Here is a 17,513-nt window from a genome sequence, read left to right on the forward strand (position 1 = left end):
GTTCAACGTATGCTCAATTTGGGATCGATGGGGTAGGCAGTTAGGGGTTCCAAGAGCGGGTTCGATGGTGATTCGATGCATGCTCGACGTTGGTTCGATAGGGTGGGCCATAGGGGTTCCAGGTGCATGGTAGGTAGGGTTCGATGCATTCTCGATATTAGCTCGATCGAGTAGGCATTTAGGGGGTTGGATGCATACTCGATGGGTGGGGGTGTTGTCTGGGTTCGATAGGGTAGGCCATCTGGGGTATAAGATAATGTTGTAGTGGTTTGATGCAAGCTTGATAGTAGTTCGATGGATATTGTAGGCTGGTTCGATGGGGTATTTTTTTATGGAAATGGCCAGGTTTCTGGTTCGATGGGTACTCGATAGGGGTTCGATGGTTGCATGTATGTTTGTTGATGGATTTTTCATGTGATTCTATTTAACTGTATTATATATATATATATTTTTTTTGCAGATACCGAAGTTTCTTTTTCCCTTGACTGATCACTTTCCTAGTCCAGTCACATACATGGGTAATGGGTACTTTAAAACAATCAAGGACAGGTTTGAGGAGCTCGGGTTAATAGAAAGGGTGAAGCAATCCCCTTTCAAACAATTTTTCGTGTCTGAGAAGTTGGACTTCTTTACATCTCTCATACATCAATTAATGTTGCACAAGATCCAGCGCAACAAAGAGGATGAGTTGCATTTCCATTTGGGATCTAGACCCTGTTGATTTGGTAGATGCGAGTTTGCTCTGGTTACGGGGTTCAACTTCAGTGTGTTGGGAAACTTATACAATATCTTATTTATTTTCATGTAAATCTTATATTAAACATATTTATATTATAAAAAAAAACCTAAAACACGTTTCTAAAATTGAATTCAAAAGAAAAATAATGATAATAATACTTACATTATATGAATAAGAATGATAGTCTTTCATTCAGTTTTTCTAACCCTTGTATCCTTTCTGTCGCATGGTATTACTAAGAAACTGAATTGTTATTCAATTTTCTTTACAACCTTACAAAGTATCCTTAGAATCATCTAGACTAGGGTGGGTAATTCTCAACACATGAAATAGATACAGAGATAAGAAGAATAGAAGAGAAAAATTGAGGCTTAAAAAATGACTTATGCAGTATAGAGAATCTAAAACCTAATAGATCTTCTGATCTTTTCAGAAACATTGTGTCTGTCATCTCTCACTTAGCACTTCTTTTATAGACTCAATTAGGTTATTTATTTAATTAAAAAAATCAATAAAATAATAGCCAATAATCAGCCTTAGGTCTAAATTATCAAGGGCTTTAGGCCCGTGAAATTTCTCATTTAATTATAAACCTGTTGGACTTAAAATCAATGCATATATTATTTTCTATTAATTTAATTAATTAAATAATTATTTAAATCCTTTATTAAATTAATTATTTATAATTTGAACATTTATTTAAACTTATTTATTAATTTAGATATTAACTTATCTTAATTAATAAATTTGCCATAATTTCTCTTTTCTTCTAAAAAATTGATCTGGTCAACTTTGATAATTCTAATTGATAATTAAATCAATTAATTGAGACTATCTAGATGATTTTATCCAAGGTATAGTGGGGACCATGGGCCTATGAAATCAAGCTCCAACAAGTTATCATAAATCTAATAAATAAATTTACTAACTTATTAATTCATCGTGACTCCACTAAAGACTCATAATTGTACTCTTGAATGCATGAGTATGGTTATTACAACTAGGCATTCTATTTACGATTTTGTGTTTTGATGATTTACTGCTTACCAACCATGAGTTGGAGAGCTTCAGGGGCAGAGTGTACATATGCGGCCTGCTCGTCCACCACGGCTGAGGTTATCAGCTGGAACTAGGGTTGGACCCTGATTTTGCTACCTTGGTCGACTTTTGTATACATTTTGGGTTGTAACCGTTTTAAACTTTGTTGGGATCCCATGATTGAGATTAAACGTTTGTTGTGAAAATTCTAACGATTAAAATATGCGCAAGTATACACAGTCACAAACAAGTAATACAGTGATAAAGTATCAAAGTTCGTCTCCACAGGGACTTTCGAACTAAATAAATGCAATATCAACTAAAAACAATTTAAAATGAAGTAACCAATTCAAGAGAACAATTGAGTGATTAATTCTGGAATTAAATGTAAATAATCAAATTTAATTAAACTAAAAATTAGAGACCAAATGAAGTAATTCTGTGTAAATTTCAGATGTGAGAAAATGGATCTGGGTGGTTAATTCCCCTCTGTTTCGTTCCAGTTGTTACAGCAATGGTTCAGCAATTATATAAGAGTTAACAGATTTCATAAATGCCCAGCAAGCTTTTCCCAAAACTTACAGCATATTATCTATAACCCCCTCAACACATTCCTGCATTAAATCAGGTTATAAACAATCCAACAAACACCAAATCTCCAGTTATACAAGGCAGCAAAATATTCCTATTCCACTACTCAAAATTACCTAAAACTAGGCAAGTTCTTGCATCAATTAAATGGGTTCAGCTGTGTTTTACTTTTCCAAGTTAGATCCAGCTTAATAAATGTTAAATATGGCCAGTACATAACATTCAATCAACATTCCAGCACATTTAATTGAACAATGATATAATTACTCTAACCATGCATTTAAAATATTACTTCATACAAAGGGTTCATAACCACCCAAATCTCTTAAAAACTTAGTTCATAACTGAAATTACAAACATATAACCAGAAAGTAAAAGTTCCATAGAGTTTGAGCAGAAAAACTAGATAGAAAATTAATACAAAATGAGATGGAAAGATTACAGAGAGAGAGATGAGTTGGTGAGCTCAAGTCCCCCTTAGTGCGTCTCCTTCCTCTCCTCTTTTTGGTACTCCTCTCTTCTATTTTCGTCCTCCCTTTTCTCTGTGTACTTCTTCTCAAAATGGTTGGATTTTTTTTTCTTCAATAATGGGTCCTCTTTCTTTTCGGCTACCCTCCTTCCTTTTTAGGGTACTTGCTTTACCCTGATTAGAAAGTCAAAGTTTATCTTGCCCCTCTATTCTGCCACGCCATCCAGCTGACTTAGTTGTACAAAATTCTGGCCACCTCAGCGCCTATTATATCTCATTAAATCCAGCTGGAAGTTAGTCACGTTTCCTTCCTGGGCTCTGCCGATTTCTACGTGGTAGTCGTTACAGCAATGATAGAACAGCAACGTGCATTTTTCAGACTTGTTGTTCCCTTTTTGATTCCAAAACTCCCGATCACCTATTTCAGCTTCCTTTCCTGCTTAGCACATACAATAAATTACATAAATCACTCAAACATAAGACAATACGAACACAAAGTCCCTTACTACACAAATACACTAAATTGAACGCAATTACAAGAAATAAAAACTCATTACTCTTTTGTTTGGTTCAAAAATTCAAGTTTAAAGATATAAAAATAACTCTAAATCGTAGAGTTATCAACGTTTTTAATAAAATGGTTGACTTTTGACCAAAATTTTTAGTACCTAAACCTGTGGTTAGTTTCAATTACATGGCTTACGTCCAAATGACTCGTTTAGAGAGTTAAGCATTATGTAATCACATAGTGTAACAGTCTTGGATTAGGATGACATTATAGTTTATATGAGTTAATTGCTGAATTGATCACTCACCTCTCTATCTAAAAGAAAAACGTCTATCTTTAGCTCCAAGATTACTATTTTTCTCTAAGAATCTTTATGAATGATCAATGATTGTGTATCCCAATCTCATTCCATTGTTGTAGCTTCAAGAATTTCCATAGAAAATGCTAGGAATAGAGATTCTTGGACAACAAATCTTCATTTGTTACAAGCCTTGCAACTTTTGTGTTTCACCTAAAATCATAGCTTGTGATTTATGTTCCTATAGTTTGTCCTTCAAGGAAGGTCCTCTCTAAACTCTTACCCTATTGTGTTTATGTAATTTGTGTTTAACTATCCTCAAAGATTGTTTTACTTGTATCTTTTGTCTCGAGTTGTATCACAAACCAAATGTTATCTATAACCTAATCCCCAACAGGTGCCATTATAGGCAAGTTACCTCCTTCTCGGAGAGGTTATAGGAAGAAAATGCTCCATAGAAATGAGGAGATTTCATTGGAGGAAATTCTCAAACACTTGAGAATTGAGGTGGAATCTCGTTCTAGAGATAAGAATGAGGAAGAGTTTAATGGAGAGACTTCCAGGGCCAGTGCAGTGTCTAACCCTCCTAACAAGGGCAAAGGAATTGGTAAGAACAAGGGCAAGGGTCATAAACCCTTAGTGCCCAAAAAGAATGAGGGACAATTCAAAAGTTCCAAGATACCTTGCTTTGTGTGTGGCAAGAATGACCACTTTGCTAGAGATTTTAGGTTCAAGAGGACCCAAAACAATGAGGCAAAAGTCAATTCAACCCAAGATGAGCTAGTGGCAACACTATGCGAAGTTAATATCATTCATGGAAAGGTGAGTGGGTGGTGGTATGATACTTGTGTCACCATTCATGTTACCTATGATAAAACTCTTTTCAATACCTTTGAATCTTCAAAGGTAGGGCACGAGATACAAATGGGCAATGGGAAAAGGTCCAAGGTTGAAAGCAATGGAACTATTGATTTGTTCTTCACATCCAGCAAGAAGGTTCTACTCACTAATGTTTTGTATGTACCGGAAATGAGTATAAACCTTGTGAGTGACAATTTGCTTGGCAAACCAGGAATCAAAGTTGTTATAGATTCCAGAAAGCTTATTTTCTCCAAGGATAATATTTTTGTGGGAAAGAGATATGCTTATGATTGCATGTTCAAAATGTGTACTTCAATTGACAATGTGAACAATAAAGTTTCTTCTTCTTTTTGTTATATGCTTGACTCAAATTCTATTAAATTGTGGCATGTTAGACTTGCACATATATAGTTATATTATTTTATAATATAATGTAATATTATATTATTTTATAATATAATGTTCTAGATTAAATAAATGTGACAAAGAGTGTCACGTATTGTAACATATAATAGAGAGTTACAATATTTAGATATGTGTGAATATCCAAATATGTAACATATTTGGTGTTACAAATTCAGTCACAAATTTGTAACTTCCAAATATTACCCATTATTGTGTAGATTTGATGTTATACAATATTGAGATGAATTTCTTAAAGCCATATGTGAAATGACTGTTAGATATATGATTTTAACCACAATAATATGTTTTGGGGGTTACAAAATCAATTGGGAGTGGATTTGAACCGTTTGGACAAACAGTTGTGTGCTGAAATTGGTCAGTGGCCACGACCACAAGATGTTGGTGGTCGCGGCCTGGGGAACAGAAACCAGTGGCCGTGACCACTGATGCTCCTGGTCGCGGCCACAAGTGCTAAACTGACCAACTTTTTTTAGTTTTTTCCAACCTTTTTGACGGCTCAAAAAGCTCAAATAACTCTCAAATCTCAATTTTAATTCTATAAACATTCAATTAATCATTGGTAACAGCCAGGGGAGTTGGTGGAATTTGAAATTCAAAGGGTGTCTCTAAACTCTATAAATAGGAGCCTATTGCTCACTTGTAAGAAACAATTTTCTATCCATTAGGGCACTTAGTTAGAAAACACCTAGATGCTTGATTATTCCATAAAGCATTTCTAAAATTTGTGAGAGATCCCTTAGTGCTTGAGTTAGGGGGAAATAAGTTTTTGGACAAATGTTTCAAACCCTATTCAAGTTGGTGATCTCCAACACTCTTCACTTTGGTTGTGTGAGTGAGAGTTTCTTGGTTTTTTGTTCTTGTTCTTACTTTTCTTCTATTGCTTTTCTTCTCATTATTCTTGTTATATTTACTTGTATCTTTGTTTAGAATTGTAATTTTTTTATTTATTTTGTTTAAAACACTTTTATTTTATTTGTATCATTTTGCTTAGAGTTGTATTTCTCTATTCTCTTCTTCTAATTCTTCTATTGTTTATTTGTATTTTCAGTCATAGAGTTGTAACACTTTTTAATCAATAATTATTTATTTGTAATATTTTACCTACAGTTGTATTTTTCTTACCAATTTCCATTAAAGCAAATTACATTTACCTAACATATATGATTTAGCAAAATTAAAAAGGGCTATCAAATGTGGATTAATTATTGTGATAATGTTGATCACGATAAATATGATAGGGGTGGTGAATATTTTTCAAATGAATTTAACTTGTTTTGTGAAGAGCATGGAATAATTCATGAATGTACAACATCTTATACTCCACAACTAAATGGTGTAGCGAAAATGAAAAAATAGAAAATTTGTTGAGATGATTAATGATATGCTATTACATTCTAAATTGAATTTTAGTTTGTGAAGCCTTGCTATCCGCTTATCATATTTTGAATCGTATTCACATGAAGAAAAAACAATATCTCTCTATATGAGTTATGGAAAGGAAAGAAACCAAACATTGATTATCTTAAAGTGTGGGGGTATCTTGCTTATTGCAAGAGCACTGATCCTGAAAAGACCAAGTTGGGTCCAAGGGCTATAAGATGTGCATTTGGGGGTTATGCCAAAAATATCAAAACTTATAGTTTGTTAGACTTGGAGTCTAATGTAATAATTGAATTAAGAGAGATTGAGTTCTTTGAGAACATGTCATGCGATGACAACAAGTTAGAATCAACTCAAATTAGAGAGCCTTAAGAGGAGACTCCTAAAATAGTTGGTGAGCAACCTCAATTTCCTAGGCACTTTATTTTATGCACCAAAACTGTTCAAACCAAAAGACACTTTACTTTATGCACCAAAACTGTTTTAAGCTAGAGAATGAGACTTGTATTTAGCTAAGTGAGAGATTGTTATGATTGATTAAATACAAAAAGATAAGTGTTAAAATACAAGCAATGTATAAACACTAAGTGAATTTCACATAATGAAATTGTGAAATTTGAATTTCAATTGTAGGCACTTTAAAATTGAGTTTTTGGGTCCAAAGTGATGCATGGAGGTATCTAATAATCCTAAAAAAGTTTGGTAGCATTTAGAGCAATTTTAAGACCATTGGAGGGGTCCAAAAATAGAGAAGGTGGCGATGTGTCGCCACCCAAGTGGCGTAGCATCACCTGATGCTTAGGGTTTCAAAAAACCCTAGCAGGCGATAGAGTATGTACAAGTTACGTAAATTGCTCTAAATGACATGTTTTACAAGTCTAATCCTATTGGTTAGATCTAATGACGGTACCTACTCTATATAAAGGTCAAAATAGAGTCTTGGAAGACTCGATCACTTTCTCCAATCTCTCTTTAATCCCTCTCTCTCTCTAGCTCAAAGAATCTCAAGTTTTCTCAAAGAACTCATAAATAAAGTGCTTGACTTTGTTTGTGAGTTTAAGGCTTATTCAATCTCAATCCTCATTTCTTCCTAGAAAATACCTAAAGAATCAATGGTGGCTAGGAAATAGAGTATTGATTTGATGGGATGTGGACTTCTTGCTTGAAAGGCATAGTCCTTTTCTTCGGTGGTGGCTGGGTTTGGGGTGGTTTGATCGGTGGGTTCCTTTTTCTTGGCGGGTTGCCTTCTGTTATGAGATCCGGGAGGTGGAGTCTCGTCCACTTTGGTGCTGATTCTTTAGTGTAGGGTGATGCTCTTGTGCTTTCTTTAGTTTTGTCATTTGGTGATTTGTTTAGTTTTATTTTAGTTTCCTTTGTAATTGATTAGTGCTCAAAAATGCAAATTCATTAGTTTTAAAGTGTAAAATAAATCAAGTTTTAATTAATATTTTCATGAATTTATTGTAATATAATTTATAGTTGAAAATATTAATTCTAATTTGACTTGTGTTTAATTTTCAGGAAATAAATTGCATTTTGACATTAATAAAAAGAAGAAACAAAGAAATAGTTAAAACTGAAAAAGAAAAATGAAGAAAGTGGCATTTTTGAAGAAATGAAGCTCTACCCATTTGGCCCAAGCCCAAATATGGCCACTGCCACCAGCCCTCTCAGCTTCCCCCAGCGTGAGCCTCCTTGCTCCTAGCGCGCCACCTGTCTAAGCTATCTCAGCTTCCCTCTTGCATCAAGCCTCCAATGCCGCGCAACACCTCCAAGCAAGCCCAGTCCAATGCACCTCCAACAGCCCAGCAGCAAAGCCTCCCCAGCGACCCAATGCGCCCAGCAGCTTGCCTCATTCAGCCGAAGCTTCCTCCAACTCGAACCCAAGCTTCCAGCAGCCCAATGCAGCAACCAGGCCCAACCCGAGCTCACTCTCTCCCAGCCAGCGCCTACGTGGCGCCTTCCCATTGGCTAGGAATGGGTCAAAACCCTCCTCTGCCACCAGCCACTTTCAACCCATGTTTTGTGGGTATTGGGCCTTGCAAAATTGCTATTTTGAGCTTTAAAACTCATGTTTTTGTGGTATTTTAGAAAATGGAAAAATGACCATGCATCAAAATAACTAGGTTAATATTAATAATAAGATTTGGTTTTTCAAAATCATATTTTATTATTATTATTTCAGATTTATTTTGTAAACCTTATTTTGTTGTTTAATTTCTTTTTAGTCATTTTCTCATTCTATAAATATGGACTCTTTCTTCACATTTAGTATGTAATTTTGAGAGGAAGGAAACTATAGCAAAATTTCTACTCACTTTTTTCTCATATTTTCTTCTTAGAATTTTGTGAGAATCATGAGTATAATGGCCTAATCTTCCTAGGAAGGTTATGGATGATTCCATATGCTAGTGATGTTATTTTGCTACTTTGATTTACTATGTTCTTAATGTAATATATTTGAGCTATTTATGTTCTTTCATCTCCATCTCTATTTTGTTATCTTTATTTACTTATGCTAATAGTATATAAAATTAATCATGCTCTTTCTGTGTGCTTCCAATTAGTAAAAGTAATATTGATACATAATTTTATGTCTAATCTTTTATTGCATTATTGCCCTTGTGCATTTGTCATTTTTAGATTTTTCATAAGATTAACATTGTGCTTTTAAAGTAAAGAACTTGATAACTCAAATTGACTTTTGTTAGAAAAAATATGGACCTTAATGTTAGATTTTCCAAGTAAATGTCGGGATGTGAACTATTTACTTGTGTATTTTTGTAAATCAAGTAACTAATAAGTAGCTAAACAAGTATATAGATGATTCTTGAAACCTTTATATTTCTCAAACTCTTGATTACCCTTACTTTTACTTCATTTATCTTATTTTATCACTTTATAAAAAAGACAATACAAAAATCTCAAACCTCTTTTCACTTACAATTTTATTTATTTATTGTTACTAATTTTTTGTGTTATTTTCTACTAATCTTTTGATTTTAGGTTATCTCCTCGTGGATCGATCGCCCGATTATACTACAACCACCGCTTAGTGATTGTCATAATTTGGGCATTAAACAGTAATATCCTTGCGGGGAGGCTGTAGTCCACTTCTATGGTGGTATTATAGTCTATCATTGTGGTGGAGTTTTATTCACTTTATCATGTTTAGTCCTTGTTAATGTTCCTTGCAAAATGATTCTAGTATCTAAACAATGTGATAGAGTTAAAAGTGGAGAAGGTTAAAAATTTGTGATGAGTTGCATCTTATTTGTAAATTGATTTTTCTAGTTATATTTCTTTCCAAGAAATCTTAGTTAATGGAATCCTTTCTCTTATTTAAAAAAATGGCCGTGAATAATAATTATCACATAATTATTGTTTTTGTCTTAAAAAATACAAATACAAAATATTTTCTATTTAACACGTATTATTTTGTACGGACCATTGGTATTGCAGTCAATAAAATAAATTGTCACATAAAGTTTAGTATAAAGAAGCGTTCTTGATAAAGTTTATTATTATTTTAATAGATTTGTATTTTATTAAAAAGAAGTAAGATATCTATGATAATATAAAAAGATGCAAAAGCCATTTATAAAGGTAGTTGTAAGTACAGCTCCTCAAGAATCTCACCCAAAGATTTGGGTACCAGAATTGAATGGACTTTTTTTCTCATAGCAGAACAATAATATAAAATTAAATTTGTGTTATAAAAAACTAGGTTATATTCATACCATTCAAACATTATTTTCAAAATCCCTTAAAAAGTTTATAATATATATATATATATATTTAGCAACCTTTTCCCGGTAATTTGTAATTATTTTAACTCTAAATATTTTGACAAATATATTTTACTAAACTTTATTTGTAAAAAAAAAGAATTATATTGCAAAAATAATCAAACAAAAACATGAAGATTTACTAAATTTTACAGAAGCTGATTTCAGATTAATAATAACAAAATATTTTTTTTATTAAGAAATTAAATTGGTAGACAAACAATGTTAGAGACTATGAAATAAAAATTAAAACACATCACTTATAACAAATAAGCTTTATTTTACATTTTAACGTGGTCATCACATCATCATCATCATCATATAAAACTCTAAAATATATGGACCAAACAAATTTTTAATATATGACACTCTTCATTATTAAAAGACATTACATTTATTTAGTAATATTTTACTTTGATTTAATATATTATTTTTTTACTAGATAAATATTGAAAATGAGTAAGTGTTTTATTATTTACATACCAGGATTAAAAAATACGAAAAAGATACTTCGAGTCTCTATGATTCTTTCCCAATTATTTAATGCACGTAAAATATATATTATATAGATAGAAACATGATTTATTAAAAAAAATATGATCTAAATCAATATTTGTATTGTTAGGACAAAAATTTAATATAATTAATTAAAAATCCTCTAAAATATATGGAAAGACTTAATCAGCATGTACAAACTCTTCTGACCAAAAAAAACTTGTATGTACAAACTCTTGAATTTAATACAATACTATTATTATTAGAGAGTCGAAATCAAAATCAAGAATAACATATAAAAATTATATAATAAAAAGATGGGTAGGTAATTATTTGGTGCTATGTATTTTTCTAAAGTATCATTTTGATACTATGTGTTTACAATAATGTTTATTTGGTATCCAATATTTTGAAATCGTACATATTTGTTATTTTGTATTTTAAAATCGTACATATTTAGTACCATAAACTCAAATTTAATTAATAAAATTTTACCAATTTAATCAAACTACTGTCAATTATATAAGTTGAAAATTTAAATTTAATTACTTAATTACATATAACTGATGACAGTTTGATCATATTGACAAAATTTTATCTATCAAATCTGAGTCTAGAGTATCAAATATGTGTAATTTTAAAATACAAGGTACCATATGAGCATTATTGAAAACATAAGGTACTAAAATAATACTTTACAAAAATATAGGGTACCAAATAAGTAAATTTCCTAAAAAGATTAGGTGAGGTGATATAGTAAAAAAGTTTTACTAATAGAAGAATCAAATGTAGAAAGAAAAAAAAAGTACATAATCTAAAATGCAATGTAGGGAACAACTTCCATCACTAGGCTCAATTGGGTCAACCCATGCATCTCCAAACATGTATTATTAAGTTATTAGAGTATCTCAGAGGTAAGGGCTCTTCAAAATAACTTTTTAGTTATAATATGAAGTAAAATATAAATAATATCCTCTAATTACTTAGAGTAATAAACAAGTTTTTTTTTAACAGTGAACAATTTATTAAAAATAATCCGAGTGTAATAAATCTAGCGAAAAATTGGAAAATTATCTATTACCGATCCATTATGATAGCATGTACTATTAATTAATGAGCTATACCTCTAAGATAATTTAGGTACCCTTCAAGAAAATTGGATAATAAATTTGTAATATTCTTTAATAAAAAACCTAACTCGTTACAACACAAAAATCTCTTAGTGAAATCACCAATAATAAAATACCAATCGCCACCACCATCAAAGCCACAATTTATGCTTGAGTAACATTGAAGCCTCCTACAAAAACACCATAGCCAATAATGAGTAAAAGTATCCTCAAAATCTTTTGAATTAATTTTATTAATTAAAATAATTTATATAAGCTAAAATAAAAAATATATTTAGAATGAAATTGAACCTTATAGTAATTTACATGAGTACCAAGTCTTATTGTTGGTAGATAAAAAGAAAAACAACTCATTAATACTAATATATAATAATAAGTATCAATGGAACCAATACTTAATTTAAAAAAAAAAAAACCAATATAAGGAAAATAAAGCAAACACCTTTGGAAATGGGTGAGAAAAGTGGGCCAATAAAATGGAAAAGGTCAGGACAGTCTTGCCTGAATCTATCAACCAAGGAAGGAGTTCTCGTCAGCTTCCGGGATTGAAGTGTCCGACCAAACGCGCTTACTTCGCCAACTTACCAAGCACTAAAAGCTTTTTCCCATTAAATTATTTGAACAGATAGAACCAAAGGAGAGATTTGTCCATACATACACAGCCCACAGCACAGACAAACCTCTCCAAAGTCCAAACCCCACTATATCTTTCTCTTTCTTCTTTCTTATCTAATATTCTTCAAAAACCAAAACTGCTTTCAAGACCCAAATTTTCTCTCTCTCTTGCTCCATTTCCATATACCCTTTTTCTGTTTTTGCCTTTTCTTTTTAGGCTGCTTCTCTTTTACCCATATGGGTTGCTTGGCGTCTCCTTGATTTGATCAAGCTTGGTGAGCTTTACTTGATTTGTTTATTCGGACCACATTTGTCTTGCTTTATCCTGTTCCCGTTTGTTGACTTTCTCATCTTTGGTTCTTATCTGTGATCTTTTGCATTTTTAACTGACTGCTTCTGGGATCCCAAAATTATAAGACGGGTGCTCTTCGCTTTTGGTGTTGTGTAGGCTGTAGTGATTGTAGATAAAATACTGATCAATATAGGCATTGATCTTTCTTGGGTTTATGGTTTATTCATTTGTGTCTCTTTGTCATGATTTTTAGACTAATTTAGGTGTATAAGTTATTGATTTTAACAGAATTATGCTTGTACTCTTGAAACTTTAGTCATAATTTTGTATTTACTTCCTTCTTGTTCTGATAGCAGTTATAGTTCATCTTGTTAAGTTTTTGCAAATTCGAACTGTGGTGGGAAAAGGGGTTTGACTTGAATATGCTGAAGACTGGATCGTATGTACTGTGTCAACGGGTTGAATTGGATTAGATCTTGGAGTTAAAATTAAGAGTGTTGAGGAGGAACTAAGAGTTGGATTAAATGGGGAATACTTGTGTTGGTCCTACCATCAGCAAGAATGGATTCTTTCAATCCGTTTCAGCTGCAATGTGGCGGTCCAGATCTCCGGATGATTCAATTTCTGAACATACTAATGGAGAAAGTGCCCATGATGTGGCATCTAAGGAGCCTGAATCACCTATGCCAGTCCAAAACAAACCACCAGAGCCAGTTATAATTCCGAAACCTGAACCTACAAAGGATCCACAATCCCCGAAAGCCGAGAAGTCTCCACATATGAAGAGGGTGTCCAGTGCTGGACTTCGGGCTGGTTCGGTGTTGCAAACAAAAACTGGTAAATTAAAAGAGTTCTACACTTTTGGGAAGAAACTAGGCCAAGGGCAATTCGGGACAACATTTCTGTGTGTGGAGAAGGCAACAGGAAAAGAGTATGCTTGCAAATCAATTGCAAAGAGGAAGTTAGTCACAGATGACGATGTGGAGGATGTAAGGAGGGAGATTCAGATAATGCACCATTTGGCGGGCCACCCCAATGTGATATCCATTAAAGGGGCGTATGAGGATGCTGTAGCAGTCCATGTTGTAATGGAGTTATGTGCAGGTGGCGAGTTGTTCGACAGGATTATCCAACGCGGGCATTACACAGAGAGGAAAGCGGCCGAGCTTACTAGGACTATAGTTGGAGTACTGGAAGCCTGCCATTCATTGGGGGTTATGCATCGCGACCTTAAGCCTGAAAATTTTCTTTTTGTCAACCAGCAGGAGGATGCACTTCTCAAAACTATTGACTTTGGTTTATCTGTTTTTTTCAAGCCAGGTATTCTAGTGGTATTTTAGTTTTAGCAACTTTGGAATGATTTTTAACATATAAATCATATGATTTCATAAACTTAATGTAAACTATGTGATGCTCAAGACAAAATTATAATTTTCTAAGAAGATATTTTACACTTTACTTCTCCGGCTATATGATGCATTGTTGTGATTGTTTAACACAACATAGAACTAGATCTGATCCATAATTTGTATGAGAAGCTAATAAAACCTGTTTTCCCATTTGCAGGAGAGAGATTTAGTGATGTGGTTGGTAGCCCATATTACGTTGCACCAGAAGTCTTACGCAAGCGGTATGGTCCAGAAGCAGATGTTTGGAGTGCTGGAGTGATTCTTTACATTCTGTTAAGTGGAGTGCCTCCCTTTTGGGCTGGTAGGATTTTTAAAGATGCTTCTTGGTAGTCATCATTGTTGTATTTAGTATCGGTGTTTCTATTTGTGTCTCTATATGTATATTTTGTGACCTTTTTTCTTTTCCCTTGTTTTCAATAGAGAGCGAGCAAGGGATATTTGAAGAAGTATTACATGGTGACCTAGACTTTTCAACAGACCCATGGCCTAGTATTTCTGAAGGTGCCAAAGATTTAGTAAGGAAAATGCTTATTCGAGACCCCAAAAGGCGGATATCTGCACATGATGTTTTGTGTGAGTTTCTGTCACTGGTTTGCTTTCATAATTACAATTTTTGTGTTTGACCTGTGTTGCTACTGAAATTAAAGGGTTGCAATTATTGTTGAGCAAAGCTTTTTGGAAAAGCATCTGCTATTCATTTCAGCTGCTGTATAAATAATTATTCTCATCTTTTTTGTTCAACAATTGTCATAATTTTTTGCTTATATATAATTCTATATCAAGGTGTTCTTAGGCACAGCATTCTTCTGTTTGCACTGATAACCTTTTATTTATATGTCTCGCAGGCCATCCCTGGGTTCAAGTTGGTGGTGTGGCTCCTGACAAGCCTCTCGATTCTGCAATATTAAGTCGATTGAAGCAATTCTCTGCAATGAACAAGCTCAAGAAAATGGCTATTAGAGTAAGTCACTTTATGTATTAAATAAATGAATGGTTTGAAGCCAAATAATTGAGAGTCATATACCTAAATTAAATGAATAGATGACTTGTAATTATTCAACTCATTTCTTTCCCCTTTTTTGGCAGGTAATTGCAGAGAGCCTATCTGAAGAAGAAATTGCTGGCCTAAAAGAAATGTTCAAAATGATAGACACTGACAGTAGTGGTCAAATCACTTTTGAAGAACTTAAGGCTGGTTTGAAAAGATTTGGAGCTAATCTTAAGGAATCTGAAATTTATGATTTAATGCAAGCAGTAAGTTCATATATGTTTAAAGATGATTCTATGCACCTAAACTATTATAAATGGGATATGCTTGTTCTTTTTATTAAGATTCCAAATGAAGAGGCTGAAAAAACTGTGCTTGTTCCAGAGCTAAGTATATCAAAAGATGATTCTAAACACCTAAACTATTGAGAAGCTCTCCTTTTGGTACCCTAAACGTCAGAATATATTGTTTGTCTTTAAAACTTTTCCCCTTTAGCCCCTGAACACACATGTTGTTAGATTTAATTTAAGGGCACAGCTGTAATTTCATACAGAACTTAGTATTGGTCTCTAAACCTTTTAAAAGCAGTCATTTTATATTTTACAATTAATGTTAATAAGGACTATTGGAAACACTATTAAAAATTTTAGGATCAAAATGAAAAGATTTAAATCTAGTACTAAAAGAGATTTTCCCTGTAGTTTGGATCTATATGCTAATATATCATGGCATAGATTTTTAAGATTAGATATACACTAGTATGGACTATGGGTTGCCTTTTTAGTTCCTTTTTCCTTATAATGGTCTCTGGGCTTTGTATGGTTTCAACTTTAAACCAAGCACCAAGAGGTAATTTGTTCAATCTTGATTTTATATATTTTTTTTTATATAAAAAATCCTTATATGTGACAATTTGCTTTACTCTTGATCTATTTCTAAATTACTTCAAAAGATATTTCACCTTTGGTGACAAATCTCAGGAAAAAATCATTGAAATTGAAATATTATTCGTTCATCATAAGTAATGAGATTACTCACCTTTTAATATGCTCTTCTCTTCTTCAATTATGGTGATCACTCAAGGATATGATAGAGAACTAATTCATAAATTGTTTGGAGAATAATACATTAGATATTCTTAGTTTAACTTATTTACTGATTTGCAGGCAGATGTAGATAACAGTGGAACAATTGATTATGGAGAGTTTGTAGCAGCCACTTTGCATTTAAACAAAATTGAGAGAGAAGATCATTTGTTCGCGGCATTTTCCTACTTCGATAAAGATGGAAGTGGCTACATTACTCAAGATGAGCTTCAACATGCTTGCGAGGAGTTTGGTGTAGAGGACGTCCGCATAGAAGAAATGATGCAAGAAGTTGATCAGGATAATGTGAGTATTTCTCTGATGATTATTCTGTTACTGCACCAATTGAATGGCTGTAAATTAAAATTCAGAGATTTGAAGAGTTGTTTTCCTTGCATAGGGCATATGATCATTCAAATTTTATTTTGAGCCATTAGTTGTTTTGTTTTGCAAATATCAAGATGGACTCATTAGAACTTAAGATCTTGTTTCTGTGGTTGAATTTACTTTTTCTTGAACTGCTACTGCTAGTGTGAATTTGGCTTAAACATCTTACTGTCTACTAAAATGAAACCTGCATTCTTTCAAGACTTGCATTTGTTTTCTGTGATTTATGGTTGAATTCGATATGGCTATCACTTCTATTTGTTTCATCTCCAAGACCTTACCGTTTCTCCCACATTTTTTTTCTTCGTGCAGGATGGACGCATAGATTATAACGAGTTCGTGGCGATGATGCAGAAAGGAACTATTGGTGGCCCTGCTAAAAAAGGCCTACAAAATTCCTTCAGCATTGCTTTTAGAGAGGGTCGTAAACTTTAGTGTCGTAATTGGCAACAAGGTTCTTATTTCTTTCGTCCTTTGAATTTTTTTTTATATTTTTTTTACAAGATTTTCTTGAGAGATCAAGATTGTACAGTAAGAAGCTTAAATGCTGGTCTTAAGGTATAGCCAGGGCTCAGTTATATATGCTCTTCTTTGAATTCATGGAGATCTCTGTTAGTGTTTGCAATGACCTTTGCAGCTATACTATATTTTGTACACCATGAGAGGAAAAAAAATGTTTTCTTTACCCTTTAGTTTAATTTATGAAACTCGTTGAAAATACATTATGTACTTCTCTTGACAGAAACTGCATTTTATCGACGATCCAATTTTCTACACGAATTGTTTTTCTAGCTTCTCTTACTTGATTTTGTATCATTTTTCTCTTCATTCTGTACTATGCTTCTCACAATTGTTTCCTGGAATCAGAGTGGATGAAAGTATTTTTCACATAATTTTGTTGTGTTTTTATGACAACTAAGAATGTGCCTCCTTATAGGAAGTTTTGCTAATATGAAGAAAAAAGTGATAATTATTGTTGAAATCAAGATGTGAGACTTATTTGTCTTTTATATT

At 32.9% G+C, this 17,513-nt stretch overlaps 1 protein-coding gene across 2 annotated transcripts; it reads left to right on the top strand.

Annotated features, from left to right (window-relative positions):
* The first annotated feature begins 12,171 nt into the window (after window positions 1-12,171).
* Window positions 12,172-17,273, top strand: LOC133797707 (calcium-dependent protein kinase 1-like). Of its 2 annotated transcripts, none has more exons than XM_062235718.1 (8): window positions 12,172-12,613; window positions 12,984-13,950; window positions 14,197-14,340; window positions 14,460-14,612; window positions 14,885-15,000; window positions 15,126-15,293; window positions 16,194-16,418; window positions 16,812-17,273. In XM_062235718.1, exons 2-8 carry the CDS (start codon window positions 13,155-13,157, stop codon window positions 16,932-16,934), a joined length of 1,725 nt encoding a protein of 574 aa, XP_062091702.1. In that variant the 5' UTR covers window positions 12,172-12,613; window positions 12,984-13,154; the 3' UTR covers window positions 16,935-17,273. The 2 variants fall into 2 exon arrangements, with proteins under 2 accessions (XP_062091702.1, XP_062091701.1); XM_062235717.1 differs by having other exon boundaries at window positions 12,987-13,950.
* The last annotated feature ends 240 nt before the right edge of the window (window positions 17,274-17,513 follow it).

This window comes from Humulus lupulus, chromosome 8 (genome assembly GCF_963169125.1).
Source record: "Humulus lupulus chromosome 8, drHumLupu1.1, whole genome shotgun sequence".
Taxonomy (NCBI): Eukaryota; Viridiplantae; Streptophyta; class Magnoliopsida; order Rosales; family Cannabaceae; genus Humulus; species Humulus lupulus.

What these genes read in the sequence shown, in the direction of transcription:
- LOC133797707 (XM_062235718.1), top strand. Translation starts at nt 13,155, where the DNA reads ATGGGGAATACTTGTGTTGGTCCTACCATCAGCAAGAATGGATTCTTT. An exon ending in ATCTGTTTTTTTCAAGCCAG is followed by an intron (nt 13,951 to 14,196) that starts GTATTCTAGTGG and finishes TCCCATTTGCAG; the next exon opens with GAGAGAGATTTAGTGATGTG. An exon ending in TCAAGAAAATGGCTATTAGA is followed by an intron (nt 15,001 to 15,125) that starts GTAAGTCACTTT and finishes CTTTTTTGGCAG; the next exon opens with GTAATTGCAGAGAGCCTATC.